The sequence below is a fragment of the Copadichromis virginalis genome, linkage group LG2 (assembly GCF_057382275.1).
Source record: "Copadichromis virginalis isolate Kocher_CV1m ecotype Utaka linkage group LG2, C_Virginalis_male_GT1.1, whole genome shotgun sequence".
NCBI lineage: Eukaryota > Metazoa > Chordata > Actinopteri > Cichliformes > Cichlidae > Copadichromis > Copadichromis virginalis.
In genome coordinates, this window is record NC_140619.1 from 9,459,775 (window position 1) to 9,478,308 (window position 18,534).

At 44.1% G+C, this 18,534-nt stretch overlaps 1 protein-coding gene across 1 annotated transcript in view; it reads right to left on the bottom strand.

Moving 5' to 3' along the window:
* abca1b (ATP-binding cassette, sub-family A (ABC1), member 1B) overlaps positions 1-18,534 on the bottom strand; it is a 40,212-nt gene that overhangs the window by 11,662 nt on the left and 10,016 nt on the right. The window contains exons 4-20 of the mRNA XM_085470169.1: positions 16,935-17,076; positions 15,293-15,411; positions 9,426-9,547; positions 8,625-8,828; positions 7,331-7,420; positions 3,912-4,152; positions 3,453-3,592; positions 3,235-3,351; positions 2,905-3,099; positions 2,614-2,819; positions 1,891-2,067; positions 1,581-1,803; positions 1,232-1,453; positions 948-1,152; positions 603-716; positions 291-465; positions 74-205 (exon numbers count right to left, since the gene is read on the bottom strand). Coding sequence (XP_085326295.1) covers positions 74-205; positions 291-465; positions 603-716; positions 948-1,152; positions 1,232-1,453; positions 1,581-1,803; positions 1,891-2,067; positions 2,614-2,819; positions 2,905-3,099; positions 3,235-3,351; positions 3,453-3,592; positions 3,912-4,152; positions 7,331-7,420; positions 8,625-8,828; positions 9,426-9,547; positions 15,293-15,411; positions 16,935-17,076 — 2,824 coding nt within the window. The remainder of the gene's footprint in view (positions 1-73; positions 206-290; positions 466-602; positions 717-947; positions 1,153-1,231; positions 1,454-1,580; positions 1,804-1,890; positions 2,068-2,613; positions 2,820-2,904; positions 3,100-3,234; positions 3,352-3,452; positions 3,593-3,911; positions 4,153-7,330; positions 7,421-8,624; positions 8,829-9,425; positions 9,548-15,292; positions 15,412-16,934; positions 17,077-18,534) is intronic.

Sequence of the window (18,534 nt, forward strand, 5' to 3'; positions counted from 1 at the left end):
CAAGGTCACGTAACAATCGAGGTAAAGACGGAGCGAAGACAGCATAACAAGCATGTTGAGGAAAAGCACTCACATGCTGAAGAGGACGTTGTGCTGTGGACAGACTCCCAGACTCTGCCTAATGGCGCTCAGCTCTGTCCGGATGTCTCTGCCCAGGATGTAGGCAGTGCCAGAGGTAGGTGGGAACAGGCCAGTAAGTATGGACCTGCAGGGAAAAGAGAGGAGGATGTTACCTGCACCAGGACCTGTGGCAGAATCTGTATCAGCAGTGTGGTGTGTCTCGGACTCACATGGTGGTGGTTTTTCCGGCTCCGTTGTGTCCCAGGAAGGAGGTGATTTGTCCCTCGTAGAAGCCGAGCGTCAGTCCATCCACCGCCAGCTTCTTACCATGACGGTAAACTTTCACCAGGTTCTCGATGTAGACTCCAGGCTCCAGATGAGCCGGCTCCTCCTCCATGCACACCGCTGCAGACATGCAGACACATCTTACTGCAATGTTCAGGAAGTCTCTTTCACATTAAAAACTCTGTTTAAAAATAAAGAGAACTCAGTTGTTGGTTTTTAGGAGGAAGTTCTGGAGCTTCGCAGCACAGTAATCTCACCTCCGGGGTTTCCTCTCCGATTCAGTGGGAGTTTGTTGGACTTTCCGTCCTTTTCTCCAACCCAATAGGATTTAGTGAAGGGGAAGTACCACGGCCGAGGGATCCCATACTGACCTGAGGAGCAGAACGTGCTTTATGGAGTCTTTGTTGTGTATCAGAGATTTTTCATGGTCAGTGTACAAACAGCCTGTGGACTGATCGATAGTTTGAAGAACTGGGGATGAGCTATTCAAAGGATGTGTTGATTATAACCGTTAATAATGTATAACTAACAATTACTTCTTGTAGCATGCTAAATAATGATGACTGCAGTTCAATAAACACACGAAGAAGAAAAGCTCTCACCTGGAAACACGGCTTCAAGGTACCATGTCAGGACTCCGTACAGGAAGGAGTCAAAGTACATGATGATGATGGCGGTGCGGAGGCTGAAGTCATCCTCCTCCAGTGGGCTGGACACCAGGTTCTTCCACTGGATACCGACTCCCTGCTCCTCAAACAGGGCGAAGTACTCGCAGCCGAATCCGAACGCCACAGGGGACAGAAGGCTCTGCAGAGCGAGAGGTGGGCATGTGACTCGCCCCATCACATCACAACATTAAAATTGTGAAAAAGATGCGCAGCCTTACAGCGAAGACTTTCGTCCCGAAGCCGATGTACTCTTCCCAGGCGACGCAGAGCACGTATGGCAGGTAGAGGGTGAAGTAGATGATTCCTCCACAGGCGGCGGCGAGGTTGGCACGGGCAAATGCCGTGCTGAGCAGGAAGCACTGCATGATGGTCACCACACCGAAGGACCCCAGGAAGAGGAAGATGACGCCGGGGTCGCTGTAGGGCAGGAGGTTCCCCATCTGCACAGGAACCACGAGAAGAAGAGATGGGACATTATTAATATTGCATTCTTGGAGATGTGTATGTGTGGATGCTCTGTTTTTCTAATGACACTGTTTTCTATGTATTTTGGTTTTTAGTCGTCACCTTGAGCAGCAACACTAGCAGCCCGGCGCTGATGAGCAGAGGAATCAGGCTGCTGATGAACCAGCTGAACCACAGGATGCCGTTATCCAGACCCATGATCCTCATAGTCTCCTTCAGTCGAGCCTCCTTCTCATACACCACGCTCTTCAGGATGATGGCCACTGAGTACATCCAGGCAAGAGTCATGAAGAGAGGCATGGAGCGGCTCATCACCCGCAGGAAACTGAGACAGAGGACAGGAAGGACGGGGTTACAGACCGAGAGCGGCGAGGAGGGGACCAAACCTGGGAAATGATGTGAATAATCTCACATGTCATCTACGTAACACGGGTACGGCATCTGCTGGATGTAAACTCCCGTCTTCTCCTTGGTGCCCGTCACCGCTCTGATGATGCCTTGCTCAATAACGTCCTGAAGGTACGAGAACCCACCCCAGATGTAACGCATGTCCTCAAACGGGTCGGCACGAGGACCCGGGTCCCAGTATCTGAGAAGGAGGACAGAGTGCAGGAAGTGCTGCTAGTTAAACAGCAGGATGTGATAAAGAGCTACAGAAGCAACAGTACAAGACTGAAAGAAAGGTAATGCTCAAGCAAAGGAGCCAAGGCCATGACTTTGTCAATTTAGACCTCAAATGCATTATTTTGCATTGCAAGGTCTGTAACTTAAAAGTACATTAAAAAAAACTGTTGTTGTAAAAATGTAATTATTATAAGTTAAGTGTTAAAATTTGCTCCAATTAATTTTAAAAAACAAACCTAAAACTCTGGTTTGCAGAGCATCAGATAACCTTTCACCCACATACTGTTTATGCTTTCTCTACAGTGTTGCCAGATACAGTTTTTACCTGTAGAAATTAAATGCTTTACATTACGGGGATGTCCTGGCTGTTGCTGACTGAGAGGCGAGTCCTCACACGGACCGTACACAAACCCACCTATAAACTATTTGTGCTGGCTTTACTGGAGTAAATTCTGGAATTTAGGAATGAGGAACAGGACACTTTTATCTGCCTGTGTGTGTGGCTCCTTACGCGTCTTTGATCTTATTGGTCCGCTCCACGTTGTCAATGTCCATTCTGATCTTGTAGTTGAGTTTGGGAGGTAGCTCTGTGGCGTTGGAAGGGACATCCAGAAACACAATCCCTGCCCAGAACTTCCTGTCTTCCAGTAGCTTCATGGACACGTTCACCATTCTCTCCTCGTTGGAGACCGGCTCCAGTTTGTCCAGGTTCACACACTTAAAATACAGACAGACACAGATCCGGTCATGTGATCTGTGCACACCAACTACAGCCAGTTTCCCTGCATGCTTGGATACTGACCTCCATGAAGTGGGAGATGCTCATGATGGCCTGATCGGTCTCGTTGAACACATCCCTCCAGGTGAGGTAGCTGCCTGGTGGCTGCTGGTTATCTGCCTGCTTGGACAGGAAGTTGGAGATGTCCTCTACGGTCCAGTCCGTGCCAGCAAGCTGAGCGCGGAAGACTCTGGCGGTGATGTTGTTCTTTAGCAGAGTCTGAATGAAAGATAGGAAGGAAAGAAGAAAGGAAAAAAGAAAAGGTATGAGAACATTTTGTCTAAAATAAAGCAGATGAGTTAGAAAGACATCGATGATGAAGAACACGTGAGGTGGTGGGCGGAGCTTGCTTACCCTGATCACGTTCATCTGCTCGCTGTTCTCCATGAAGTCCCAGACTTTGGGCCTTATCTCCTCCCACATCCCCCCCAGCTCCCTGAACACACCGAGCTCCTGGAAGGTCCGATTCACCTAAACACACCACAGACATGAGTCTTTTTACCCTGGGTTACTAGCTAAAGGTGACCAATCAGTTGCAGTCTGGAGCTTTTGCACAGGAAGTGACATCATACCTCGTGGATGATCTTCTGCGTGGCGGGCGTGTGGGGGGTGTACAGGAGCTTCCCTAACAGCAGGGGCTTCAGGGCCTGCCAGATCATCCTGGACATGGGGTTTGAGTCCATGTTCTTCACCAGGCTGTTACAGTACGGAGCTACGACACACACGTGATGGAGGTTACCACATACATGTAGCAGGCATGTTTCAGGAATCACGATAACACAAAGAAAAATAAATACAGAAGTATCAGAGTCTGGCTTTAAAAGCACCTAGAGTACTTGAAGTGGACATAATAGCTCATGTCCACCTCAGTGTTTTTATTCTTGGACTCGGACATATATCTGTTCACAGGAGGCTGTTATATAGCAAGAGTTTAGTTTCTCTGACATGGGCTGTATTAGCTGAATGTTTGTCTACTGAATACAAAAGCTTCATTGGGGTTGGAAGGTCCGAGGATGACCCCGAGGACTCACTGGAGGAGTTGTCATAGAGCGACGCCGTCTCGTCCTCGCTGCTGTTGTAGTTTCCGAACAGAGCCTTGTAGTTGCTGTCTTCGTACCAGTTGAGGGATTTGATCTGCAGGCCGCCGCCTTCAGGGTGACCGCACACGATCCGGGAGACGGCCTGGTACATGGTGCTGGGCGACGACGTGGCGTTCTGCGTCAGGAAGACTATCTCATTCCTCAGATCGATCCAGCTCTTCATACTGGCCAACTGTAGACCCAAGACAGAAGATACTGGTCAGACTGGTCGAGGGAGACTGGACTGATAGCCAAAGCTGGATCACGCGAACCCTGAACCCTCCCTTAATTTACGCTGCTATATGCTCAAGGAGATGGGAGACTTCCCATCATGCACTGAGCATCCACTTCCCTCTTCAAAATGTTACATTTTGTCTGCACTTGACTGTAGCTTGTGTTTTGCCCTGTCTATCTACACTCTCCTCTCTTTTCCTTCACCCCTCAGGTCAAGGCAGATGCTCCTCCCTGACCCAATGTTTGGGTTCTCTCTCTGTTGTTATGAACCAGCGCTAGATTTACATAAAAATTATAAATTGAAATATATAAACATGTAATAAATGAAAAATATCAAAGTTAAGGCTCAAGTGGAAAACAATGCGTAATTAAAAATGAAATAAACTTTAAAAAGAGTCTGAACTCAGGAATTATAGACATTCGCCGAAGGTTAAAAACTGAACATGCTAAAAATGGATCACAGAATGAAGCTGAACTCTCCCCTAGCTAAAAACTGCTGACAGTAAACTCGTGTCTGGCTGCGCTTCCTGTTGAAGCTCAGACTAATTTTATACATATCATAACAAAAGTGATGTAACAAAGCAAAAGTTCAGATGCAAAGAGCTGATCCAGTTAATGTAAAAAAAAAACAAGGTTTAAGGTCCACATGCTTAATTTGAAGTAGCTTTTAAAAGTCTCACAGTTGTAACCAAAATATCTGATAACTCATTAAGCAGTTTGGTTTTCTGCTCACAGATTAATCATTCGGTCCTTAAACCACATCATGATTTATGTGTCTGCTCAGTCTCTAAAAATATCTCATTTAAAGGAGAATAAACCAAACAGATTTACAGATTTGAGCATCAACTTTTGCTTGTTTGACTCAAAATCTTTCCAGTTCTGCTATTTCACCTGTTTTTGGTAATTAGGTCCTTTTAAGCTCACAGATGTTCCCCAGGTGTGTCACAAAATAGGAACCAGAAAGAACACATTCTTCTGTAACAATGTGAGTTTCTTCTAAATGAAAAGGTTCTAATTTGACTGGAACACCACAGGAGTTTTGGTGCCTGCTGGCAGAATCTAAATATGAGCATTAAAAAAGTACCAATAGAGGAAAGGTAAAGGGAGCTTCAGATGTTATTATTTTTATTGCCTCAGGAGGAAGGGACCTCAAAGAGGAAGAGCCGCAGGTTACTTTAGGTCAGCGGCATCAGCAGAAGTGAAACTGCTGCAGCTCCAATCTGAGGAAAAGGGTAGTTATTGTCCCAAACATGTCCTCAATATGTCTACAGTTTTGTCCCAGTATTTCTTCAGTTTGTCCCCACCACCTCTTCAATATTTATCCGGATTATCTGCAAAAGTTTGAGTACTATGTGTCGAGTATCTCTAAAGTTTGTTTCCAGTATTTCTACGCTGGGTTTCCCGTTTTTGTCCTCAGCATGTTTATTGTTTCTCTACTGTCCCCAGCCTTTGCTGTCAGTGCTTCTATAGTGTGTCCCCTGGGCTCTGGGAAATTCAGACAGGCATGTTTTACCATTCATGTTAAAGCTGTAAAGTTATTGTTCAAAGCACTCTTTTATGAACTGATTAAACAAATAAATATATTAACCAGGCAGTAAAACAAGGACTACTTTATTGTCGCCGTATCATCAGATCCCGTACATATCGCCTTTAAACCTCACAGCTGAGACGCTTGAAAGTAGGTCAGGTTTTGACAGCGTGGGCGTGTAAACTACGTGTTTACCTGTGGACAGGGAGACACTGTATGTGTTTTTCATATGACTGGGATCCTATCAAACAGATGGAGCTCCAGATGTTTGAATAAAGTTATTTTAAACTGGGAGTTTTTCACAGAAAATGTAAAATGGGTTTTGTTCTAATGGTCCCATCACAGCTGAGTGTCTCTTCTTTCTTCATCACATGATTTTTAATGCAGTGCTGGGAAAAACACTTCCTCTCTGACCATGAGAACAAAGCAGAACGAAGGAGATAAGATTGTTAAAGTTATTTAGCTGTTTGGGTTTTTTAAACTAAATGTTGTAATTTCCTGGATTGCCAGTTCAATAATGCCCATCTTAAATCCCTTTTTCACAGGATCACACTCATCCTGTCCCTGACTCAGCGCCTGCACAAACCAAAAAAAAACACTGTCACATGTTTTCACTTTAGCCCACAGAGCGATTGTGTGTACTGTGTGTTTTAAAGTGTGTGATAACCTCGGGGCAAAAAACAACAATCTGGGGAAGTCTAACTGAACTTTACTCTGGTTATCAAACTGTTCACGCCAACCACAGTCTCCCACTCAAACTTTATTTCCAGTCTATTCCCACTGTAATCCCAGGCTGGAGGCTCTGCAGAGCTGCAGATGTGTCGCAAACCACTTTCTGCCACACAATGCAGCTTTCAGAGCCCCCTCAGTGTCTCTGTGACCTCTAACATGGTCACTAAAGGCTGCATGCAGCCATCTGCGGTCTTCAGCGTCTCAGCAGGACGTAGACGGACGCTGAGTGTTTGCTGTTTGTTCGGACTCGTGCTTTCTCCTCCTGAGGCGGCTGTGAAGTAAAAACCCACTGAGACATTTGAGTCTTTGTTCAGCTGGGAACTCGTCTGTCTCTGCTGCAGGGAAACTGCTTTTATCTGGACACAAAGACTCGCAGAGACACTCAGAGCTGCCAAGTAAACCCAGTGGCCCCTGATGGTGCTGACGTGGCCCGGAAGACTCGATTGGGTGACGCGCATGTCCAGTAAAAAGCTGACTGTGATATTTTGTGCCCAGATCTTTGTTCGTGAGACAAACACCATCATTAAAAGCACATGATGAAAAGACACAAAGAAAAACTGACTGATGATCTTTGCATCAGCCTGAATCAAGCATCAGCCATCAGGGATAAAAGGTTAAGCTAAAGCTCCAGTTCCTCTAATGTCCACCAGAGGCTCCAGCAGTGAGCCAGTCCCCAAAGAGGCCAATTTAAAGCAAAAATAAACCCCTTCAGAGCCTGATACGAAAGGGGAGTGGCCTCTTTGACTGACAGGTGGTTTAAGCTGCTAGCTTATGCTAAGCTAAACCTCAGTGTCTGAACTGGACCTGTGAACCAATAACACGGCTGCTGAGATATTAATCGTACTAATAAAGGTCTGAGCTCCTGCTGATGACTTACCTCAACTGCCAGTGAACCCAGACTATCCAGCAGGTTGTCGGTTGCCCTGGCGACCTGTTGGACGGCCTCGGGGTCAGCCCTGACGTCCCTCTGAAAGACAAAGAGACATTTTCAGTTTCAGCTCAACCTTGGCTGAAATAAATAATATCTTCAGTTTAGTTATTTTTATTTTTACATGTTTCACAGTCAGATGAGACAGAGACCTTCCTAGCAGTGTTGAAAGATACTGAGTGATGACATAAGTCATCATACGAACGTTCTCTGGACCCTGTAAACAGACAGATTTAGCACTCGTCCAGCAAACTGAACTCTTTAGGTGTTCTGCACTTCTAGCAGATCACCTGAACTCTGCTCGCTGTTGTTTATTTTTGGCTCATATTTGTGACGATTTCACTCCTCTGTCTCTGAGTATCTAACATTTCTTTGCTTTCGTGTTGTCCACTTTTCTCCGAACGTTGTCATTTGTCTGATTTTTAATCAAGTTTTAAAAGTTGCTGTGTCATAACTGGAGATAAATGCACGGCAATAATGGGCATGTGTGGGGGATTTTCCCCTAAAATCTGGCTTTTAAGTCTAGTTCACTCTGTTTAAGATTCCTATAACTGATAACTAGCTAAACACCTATGACTTCTCTGAGACGAGGCTGCTGGATTTTCACGGACTTCGTTCTGTGCTGCTGTGGAAACTCGCACGGTTTCAGCTTTGCAGTCACTCGAAGTGCTCGTAGATTTCTGCACACAAAAGAGGCTGAGGCCTCTTGTGACATATGGCTGCATTGAATCCTTCAAACTCTTTAAAACTGGTCTCCGGGCTACGAAAACTGAGACTGTAAAGAGCTGGGACAGGCCGAGGCACGCCTCCTCCCACACACACACATTTAATATGCTGAGGACACGCCAGCACACCTTTGCTGTGTCACCTGAACGGAGGGGGGGAGGAAAAAATGCCTTTGGACTATTCCAGTGTAAAATTCACGTTTTCAGACAAGTTTGTTATTTAAAGTATGTTAGAGGCAGCCTGAAAGACACACCTGCAGGCAGAACTCGGGGCTAAAAAGTGCTCAGTGTGCCAGTTCAAGTGTTTGACATCTATAAGGATCATTATATCTGAGAAAGTATTTAACAGAAAAGAAGACAAGTCACGATTTGAAATGTGTTCATACAGGATAAGCTGAAACGCTGCAGGAGGTGGTTTCACACTGGGAGAAAAAGTTTCTAAAAGTTTCTGGATGAAAAACCTGCTTTAAATGAGCAAAACATGAATCATATCAGTGGATTAGCAGGGCCGTATTTACCCGGATGGGTTTGAGGAAGTCCAAGTTGTCCAGAAAGTGCTCCTCGGCGTGGTTGAGCCAGGCGGGCAGACCCTGGCAGATCTTTTCTTGAACCATCGCCGACACCTGTTTGTCCGAGATCGTCACAAATTCCTCCAGGCTCTGCTTGCCCCCCTTCCTGGGACACATGTCCCTCAGGTGGACCCCGAACCCCCCGAGGAGGACCTGAGACAGAAACAGAGGCCAAAGAGGGATTTCTTTATCTTCAGGTTTCGCTTCATATAGTCTGACTTTAATATTCTGAAATTAGTTTCAATCATTGTGTTTATTTCATGTTTTACTGTGTAACATGTACTCCAACATTTCAGTCTTTTATTCCATATACTCTGCAGATTTTCTGCAAGTTAGCAAATTCTATTTCAAGTGTTTAATCATTCACGAACTTTTCCTCCTTATTGTTATTCCACCTCTCCACTTAATTCATATTTGCATTTTTCTTTCTTGTGTTCTGTACACCGGTTCACAATATTCCAGCTTTTATTGCATATTTTTTTATTTATTTATTTTATTTAGTCTGACACTTTCTTCTTCTTCTTTTACTCCATACTGTGTTGTGTTTCTTTGCATTTTATATATTTTTTAAATTTTACCTATATTTTCAGACTTTCATCTGATATCTGTCAACTTTTTACCTTGTATATTGTGGATGGTTTTACTCCACACTGTTAGTTTTCTCATGAATGAAAGTTGGAGTAAAATTCCTCCAGCTGCCCGTATCCATGTAGGGCTCACAGACTGAGCATGTGCAGAATGCCTCCTCACCTTCTGCAGGTTTATGTCGGCCTCCGTGATCTGCTGGACGCTGTGTTCGGGGAAGGAGGCGTTCCTCAACAGAAAACTCGACAGAGTCTCATTGTCTCGCAGGAAATGCTTCAACTTGAAGCCTGTGGGAGAAAAAACAAAAACAGACAAAACAGAGCAGGTCAGAGAAACCTGACTCCTCCTTCTCCTCCTCCAGTAAATCAGAGGGTTTTGTCTTTTAAATGTGAACGTATTTGTGGCCACAAAGCAATTGTGTAATTTTTTACAGAGGAGAGGGTGAAGCAGTTCCCCCAGCACATTTTTAAAATGACATCTCTGCTTTCGGTTTGACTAAAATCCGTCCAAGCTGAGAACGAGACAGGCTGATAAAACATTGGTTTCATTCAAGCTCTCAGGCCTCTCAGGTGACACACCACTGACTCGTGATTGGTGCAGGAGAAAGACTAACAGGTAACAGTCAGGCCATTAAACAGAGACATTCCTCTATGTTCTTATGACATTGGTAAGTAAACTGTGAGAAATCCCTGAAAAACAAAATTCCTCAAACACCCCAAAAAGCTGCGATGAGAAAAATTCAATTGCACAAAAACACAGATCTGAGATTAAAATAAATAAAAAAAACAAACAAACAGGTGTGACTGTTGGTAACAGAGCCGACTGCTACAGCAATAAAAACCTTTGACAGATATTTGAACTACCAATAATCCCAGACGATTGAGAGGTTTTATGTGTTTGGATTTGGACGGCTGGAGTGATTGTTAATGGTCCGTTTACTGTGGTTGGATTTTCTATTTTAATCTGATGTCAGTTTGAATCTGAAAGTCAGATTGAAATCATTTTAGTGAAGGTACAGATGCTATAACTGCGGCCTGAGGAGGCGTTCGGACCATATTTGGGCTTGTCGGGGGCACGTCCGTACCCGAGCGGCTGCAAGTGGGCTGTACGTTCAGTCTTTGTTACGTCATCGCTGCTCTTCGTTCGACCTGCGTGCTCACACACGCCTGCAGGTCAAACTTTCCACTCAGCTCCATCACAGCAGCTGGATGCACTTTTGCATGATGCCCCCGCACGCATACATGCCCACCCCTCCCTGCGCCTTTCTTCTTCTTCTGCAGGTTTGAACAGGCAGCTGCAACGAAGGCTGAGAGGAGCTTCTCTTGTCATTCATTTGAAACAAACAGGAAGCTAACGTGTGAAGCTTCTCTGCCTGTGTTGCTTCACTCTTTCAAAACATGGAGATTTAAGATGACGGATCATCCAAGATTACAGTCGTTGCTGTCCTCCTGCCTCCAGCCTGCTGAACATCAGCAAACCACAGAAATGTATCGATCGATTGGTTTTATTTGCAGCTTTATGGACATCCATGAAGAAACACTCTAACTGGTAAAATGCGGCTGCTGATCCATCAGCCAGCTTCCATCAGAAACCCTAAAATTCAATAAAAGCATCGTCGAGCTTCCTCAGAAGCTTTTATCCTCCAGCTTAGAACGACGTCACCGTTATTAATCGGCTCCTTCATCACTCTGTTTATCAGCAGGAGAGCATCAAACTGAGGCATATCTTTTTATCCCTCTTCTGCTGCATTTTCCTGTTTCACTTCTTATTTTCCAAGATGTGATCTGTATTTTCATACATCCAATTAATATTTGTACCCTTCTATTCACAGACTTTATAAAACATGGACAAAGCCATTGTGCTGTCACACAATTGTTACCTTAGCTCACTCAAAGTGACTTAACATTAGTAACTTGGCTCGTGCCATGTTGGTTTTTTTATATTCATATTTTATTACAGGTTTGTCACAAACGACCATATTTGGACCGGACAGTACAGGTACTTCCGGCTGCTTCCTTATTTTCCCCAGAGGTCGCCATGGATGGATCTGCACATCTGCTTTCCCACAGATTTTACGCCTGATGCCCTTCCTGACGCAAACCTCCCACTTATCTGGGCTTGGGACTGACACTAGGAGTACGCTGGGTTGTGACAGCCCACACAATTTTCTTTACGTTTTCTTTTAGTCCAGTTTTGTGTGACAGCTTATTGTTTTCACTAAATGCACTTTGTCTTTGCGCTTATCTCACGTAGCACAACTTTATGGTTTACAAGCTTCTGTAAGCCTGGACGATCTACCATTTATCTGTTTAAATTTTCCACTTTTCATTCCATGTTTGCAGACTTCAGCATGTTCAGCTAAAATACGGAGATCATATTTATGATTTATGTGATTTTGTTGTGAAAGAAATTATTTAAAATCAGAAGCCGTCACTCCTCAGCCTCAATCTGATTTCAGTGCCAGCCCAGATCAGCTACTCGCTTCACTTCCTGCTCGAGCAGGAGGAACCCTGAACAGATCAAGTTCAGGTAGGACTGCCGTAAAAGCGAGTCTTTTCCGAGGAAGTATCATATGTTCTCTGATCTGTCTCTAATAAATCAATCGATGATTAATTTTCCTGTTTCAGCTCGAAGGCGACAATCATGTGGTGTTCATCTGTGCTCAGATGAGCGGAGGTATAGAGGCCCTTTGGGGACAAAAAGCCGACTGAGTGTTACTACAGTTAGTGTTAGTGATGGGTCAGAGGACAGGTCCAGCTGTCTGACATCAGCAGCTCGCAGTGATGTGATTGGTCAAATGAGAAGCAGTTTCCAGCAGAGAAGCCCGTCTGCTTCAATCACAACTCGCCATCATTATACCACCACACCACCGCGTTCCGGTACCACATTAAAAAACTGGTTCTTGTCTGCCGCTCATCATGTTTGAACTTTTTGATAGTGTTTCAGAAACTAAAGATGTTCAAAGAGTCCTCCACTTTCATGACTTCAAGCTTGCCGGATGGGTTTTAATCCACAGAGGAACTAACAGTCAGCTGCTAAACTGTACAGTAATGGTTATGTGAGATGATTGCAGCGACCCAAATCCAGGTTCAGGTCTGATGTGGACCCCCATTAGGGCACTCTGAATTACACGTTTGTACAGCTGCAGGGACACATCTGAACTCAGTGACGCTCTGCGGGACGGCGCCGAGCCGAGCAGCAGAAAACCCAACACGACAGGGCGTCGCGAACATGCACGATGTACGCTGACCCTGTCAGTCCACCTGCAGGGGAGGGGCCACAGGGCCAGCCAATCAGAATCGGCTCCTGCTGCCACCCTTCTACCCCCCTCAGCAGAGTCAGAAGAGAGTTGTGTTAATATCAGAAAACTGCGTGTGGAGTGACCGCTCGCGATCAGATGACAACCGAAAGACAAAATCCACAACAGAGAGAAAACAACACAAAGTGGAAAAAAATCAAACACGAAGAGGGAACAATTGAATAGAAAGATGCAATAACTGAATACAAAGAAACAAAAACAATCACATAAAAATAAAAAAAGGACACAAAGTGGCAAATAAATAACCCATGGAACCATAGAAAAAAAATAACACGAACAGACACAAATCACAAACATGAAGAGGCAAAAACAAGATAAAAAGAAACAAAAACCAATAAGACACAAAACCATAAAAACAAAACAGAGACAAAAACCAACTACAGAGAGCCAAAAACAACATAAACAGCCAAAAATCAAATACAAAGAGAAGAAAACCAACACGAGACAAAGACAGGACACAAAATGACAAAAAAAACCCTACAAATAAATAAACCAGAGACAAAAAAAACCCCATGTCATACAAAACAAACCAAACCAAAACATAAGACCAAAAACAACAGAACAAAACAACAAACCCAGCATAACGAGGCAAAAAACAACCACAGACAAATAAAAACACCACAAAAACAAAGACAAAAAAAACACAAAGAGGAAGAAATCAAACAGTAAGAGGCAAAAACTGGATACAAAGAAACAAAATATCATACAGAGACAAAAAGCAACTACAAAAGAGACAAAAACAGACAAAAAGACAACGAATTAACCATGAAGAGACAAAAACCAGGACACAAACACAGACAAACAAAAACAACACAAAGTGACAAAACAAACTATAAAAACCACCAGAAAAAAACAAACAAAGGAAAAACTTTCAGTGTGTTTCGTTGTGCGGTCTTTAGCCTTAACGCCTCGATGTGAACGTTGGAGGTCTTGGCTCATTTGAAGCTTGAGAATTAGCTGATTAGCTTTCTATGCTTGCTTTAGATTTAAAACTGACATGAAAATTGTCTGTCAGATGAAAATCTGTTTTATTGGTGCTGAACAAACCGTTAAAGGTCGCTTTCCTGCAGAGAAACATTTGCATTTTCGCAGATCTGTTTCTAAGGCCTCGGGCTATGAAGTTTCCTGAGAACTGCTGAATCCTGGTTGCTGCCCTCTAACCAGGTGAGCTCACCTGGAAGGTAAGCAGGTAAACCTGCTGCAGCGTGTCATGCCGCCCCCTCATCACACCATCGCCCTCCTGACCAATAAAACTGCTTCATTTATTATCAGATTAGAGGGAATAAAGAGCAGAAACGTGCTGATGCTCAATCAACAGGGAGGAGAAGCAAGAGAGCCGGCAGGTCGGTGCAGGTAGGGAAAACAAACGCCCCCCACAGAGAGCCAAAGCTGCAAATTAACGCACAAAAGAGAGAAATTCTTTTTGTTCAGCGAGCCTGAAAACTCCTGCGGCAGAGAAAGGACTCCTAAAAACCTGCTGACCTTTGAGAGGTTCTGCAAAGACTCGCTAGCTGTTAGGTTCCTTCAGCGAGCTGATCTCAGAGATGATTTATTGACGAAGGTGGCATTCAAAAAAAGAGCCTGCCGACAGTCATGACTCACAGGTTTATGAATTACACTGTAGGGTTAGTCAAGGCATTCTCTCCAAACATTAACCTCTGGGGCTAAAAAATAAAAGCTAACGCTCCAGTTTCAAAAGCTGCAGTTCCTCTAACGTCCACTCGAGGCTCCAGCAGTTTTTTAATTTTTATACAATTATCCAACCAATATTATGGCTGCTGTTAGCTTAATTGTATGAATACGGCGTCCAAGTTGTCTGTTAACTGTTTGTGTCCTACTGTACAGTCTATAGATGAAGCTTGCTAACCAATGTAGCCAGCATTAGGTGATAATTTCAGTCCATCTTCTCCTCTAACATGGTAACCTGGGGTTAAGGAATTCATCAGGTGCGTCTCAAAAGTCTGAAAAGACCAAGTCCTATAGCTGCCATAAAATCAGCACAAGAAATGTTTAAACCTTTGCCTCCAGCTTCCTTGTTTTGCACGAGGAACTGTTCTGACAGAAATATGGAAGATGGGTGTTATGTGGCTGGTTTCCGAGGCTCTCATCTGGCCTGAAGTCTCAGTAAGTTTAACTTCTTAACACCAATCAGGGCCCAGGTGACCAGTTTTAGGGTTCTGCTGTGTTTTTACAACATTACCTTTCAAAATAAGTGCATGCATTTTGGCCTTTAGGTTCCTCTGTTAAAGGAATGGCGATAAAACCTTCACATTTAGGCACCGGCTGGCTGTTAAAAGAAAATGTTCTACTTCTTTTAAATTCTGCATTTGTTCTGTTATACAGTTTAAAAATGATAATAATGAATATTATTACTATGGTCATGTTGACACAGTAAGATTTTACTTTTCTTATCCAAAAGCTGGCAAAGTCCTTTTTTTAATCTTTGTTGCCGTGTGCAGGTTGTTAAGATTAAAACAAGAACATGTCTATAAATACACCTCGTAGCTGGAACTTTAGCCATTTAAACGCTTTGAGTTTTTATCTACATTGTGTATTTCTTATTTGTGATGACGTGATTACGGCTGATATGTCTGTTATCACTCCAAACCACACTGATGCTCAGATTAGCGAAATCAAACAAAGTCAAACTGCATCGCTAACCCTGATCTGAGCTCATCCCCACACAGTGAGGGTTGCGTTTTGCGTGTCCTACCTGAGCGGCTGGACTGCAGCACCTGCAGGGCTTGAGCCAGCTCCTTGAAGCCCTCAAGGTTTTTATCATTCTGACTGTACAGGAGGATCTTCTTGGCGTCCGAGAAAAGGCGAGAAATTCTGCAAAATAAAAGTAAAACATCAAACGTGAGCCACAAAGAAGCTCTTAGCATGCATACAAACACAGAGGGAAAGACCCGGCACATGCCAGCTTACAGTGAAAACAACAAACAGGTTAAAATGACATTTCTGTTGACACTCAAAACAGTTAAAGTGTTAGTTATTATGGAAGCAGTGACTAACTAAACTCCAGAGTTTAAGGTTTACATTCGCCTAACAAGCAAAAGATCCCCCGGTTTGATCACAGATCCAATCTGCAGCTGAAGTGACCACCTTCTGAACAAGGGATCAGCCAAAGGTAGGTTCTAGATAAAAGTAGTAGATATGTAAGGATACTACTTCAGTCCACAGGTTCAAAAGCTAACCTTCTTACACTGACTGTCTGCAGACAGAAAAGGGAGGAAGGTGTCAGCAGATGGTGCTATTTAAAATATGTGAAGTGAAACAGTGGAAAAAGGTTCAAAATTAAACTCTACAGGAAGTTTAAGTGTCACTTTAAAACAAGTAAAGGAACATGAAGTATTAAAGTGAAAAAGCTCAGATAAGTAATTTATATCGTAGCTTTAAGTCTTAAAAGTAGTTGATGTTTATGTGTCACAACATCTGAGAGTTATTGAGCTTCTGGCTCCTTAGGAGAATGGAAACGTAGCAGGAATTTGATAAGCAACCAATAAGATTAAAGCTTTGGGGCCTCAGTCACACAGGCCTAGAGACCAGCGAACCTCCAGCGACCTCTGGGTGATATTGGCTCACAAAGAAACCTCTTTATGATCGATCTGGTCACCAGCAGATTCCCACGGTACACCACAGGTTGGATGAAAGATGCCGGTTAGTCTGCAAACGCTCGCCCACTAACCACAGAGTGGTGGTGAAAGTCAAACACATACGACACAAACCAGAAAAAAAAACTATGTTCGCCTTCATAGTAAAAGCGACTCCTTATTGGTGAAACCAACACATTTCAAAAGGCCGCAGCTTTTACTTTGAAGGTCACTGTTCCAGTACCGCTTAACGAGCAGCTCCCGAGTGTAAACTAGTAGCGAAAAAAGCGACCACAAAATCGGCTGATGTGTGTGATGTAATCAGTCATGATGAATCCTTACTGATTTTGGGTTTAGGCCATGAAAACAGCTGAAGCGTCAGCTTATACACAAACACTGAGAGCAGATGACCTGCCGGTGTTGGTTAGAGGTAAAAGCAGCTGAAATCTTAAAATTCTGTTTTGTCTGTTAATGTGTGAGAGGAGGAAAGTTAAAGTGTATCAATAAAGTTTCAGAAATAAAGTCACTGACAGCCTGTTTCAGCTCTACAGACGGCATTTATGTAAGAACTGAGCTGAGATTTCACTCTATATGTAAATGTAATGAAAATGAAATGAAAGAATGTGAGGTACTATCAGAATAAAATTCATTTTACTTAAAAATGTCTGCTGATTAGTAAAAGATGAAACCACAAGCACGCTTTAGCAGTTTAATAAAGATGAGAAGTTTTTCAGAATAAAAGCCTCTTTTTTGGCCACTCACATTGAGTCGTTGAAGTTGCCGACGATGCCCGGGGACTCGCCCGGTGTCGGATGTCTGAAGCAGGGGTTGTTGGCGTTGCAGAGGATTCCCTGAAGCCAGGGCAGCGTGCCGGCTGATGGCATCGCCTTGTTTGGAAAATGACCTGCAGACAGGAAATGAAAACAGGAAGTCACAAGAAAGTCGGAAGATCTTGCAGTAAAAATGACAGGAAAGCTGTGACCAGCTCCAAACAGGCTCACAGGAGATATAGTGCACATTTTTAGGCGCCCTCTCACCTCTGCACTGTAACATGAAGAGAATAAAGCCCCTGTGTTTCCCAATGTAAGATATGCAGGTTTTAAAGCCATAGATGTGGTTTTGCCTGTGTGCTGCGGTCAGATTTAATCTGAAAGATGTTCAGGGTGTTTCTTTATCTTCCTGCTCTGATGGAACAAAGTGTTCCCACGTTCACCTGGACTCAGAGGTGTCAGATAAGCTGCAATTGGTTTATTGTCGCCCTCAGTCGAGCATCAGCGGCACCCGCTGCAGGTTGAAGCCGAGGGCAGAGGCACGAGCGGGTTCACTTTGAGAGCAAAGACCTTTATCCCCTTTCTCTCATTGAGCTTCACCGTGTCAGCTGTACGCACAGAGAAGGCGCTGATATCAGGGAACCTTTAAGACTGCCAACTGGCCTCTTTTTAATCAAAACACAGATAAGATAAAGGAGAGGCGCAGATTCACTTCACTCGACAGCAGAGTGAGGGCCACACAGGTGGAACAACAGCTTCAGGATGAGCTCAGGGGTGAAAAACTCCCACAGGCTCCAGACCAAAACACCAGAGCTTGACTTGTTAAACTGGGTGTAAAAGACACACTGCAGCTTAAATCTGTGAACTGATAATGATCATAAAACATGTTAATAAATGGCCTGTATTTGTATAGCGCTTTACTAGTCCCTAAGGACCCCAAAACGCTTTACACATCCAGTCATCCACACACACATTCACACACTGGTGATGGCAAGCTACATTGTAGCCACGAGGCTGCCGGACACTGGCACCACCGGGGCCTCTGACCACCACCTGTGTGAAGAGTCTTGCCCAAAGACACAACGACCAAGACGGTCCAAGCCAGGGCTCGAACCTGCAACCTTCCGATTACAAGGCGAACTCCCAACTCTTGAGCCACGAGTGCCACAGAGCAAATGATGAACTGTGTGCTGCTTAATCAATTAATAGCTCGAGCAAAAGCTCCACCCGCTCGGACCTCCCTCCTGGTGTTTGTCAGGTTCAGATTTACATTGTAAGCAGGTCCATATGCAGACTCGTGCAATTTACATTACTGCAATTGGGTCCACTTGTGCACCATGATTTCCCCACACCAGCAGCGGTCTGCCAACAATCCTCAAAAACAGGCAGGTAAACATAAACATGCGGGTTTAGGCAAATATTTTAATAAACTTATCACTTTCATCATGTCTGCTGCCCGTGACAGAGAAGTCATGTTCATACACACAGACAGGTCAGATCAAGATTTTTCCCACTGGGGCTGAAAAAGAAAAAACTAGAGGAAGAAAGAAAGCTGAGGTTATGTGGGTGTTATGGTTGGTAACCTACGCTAG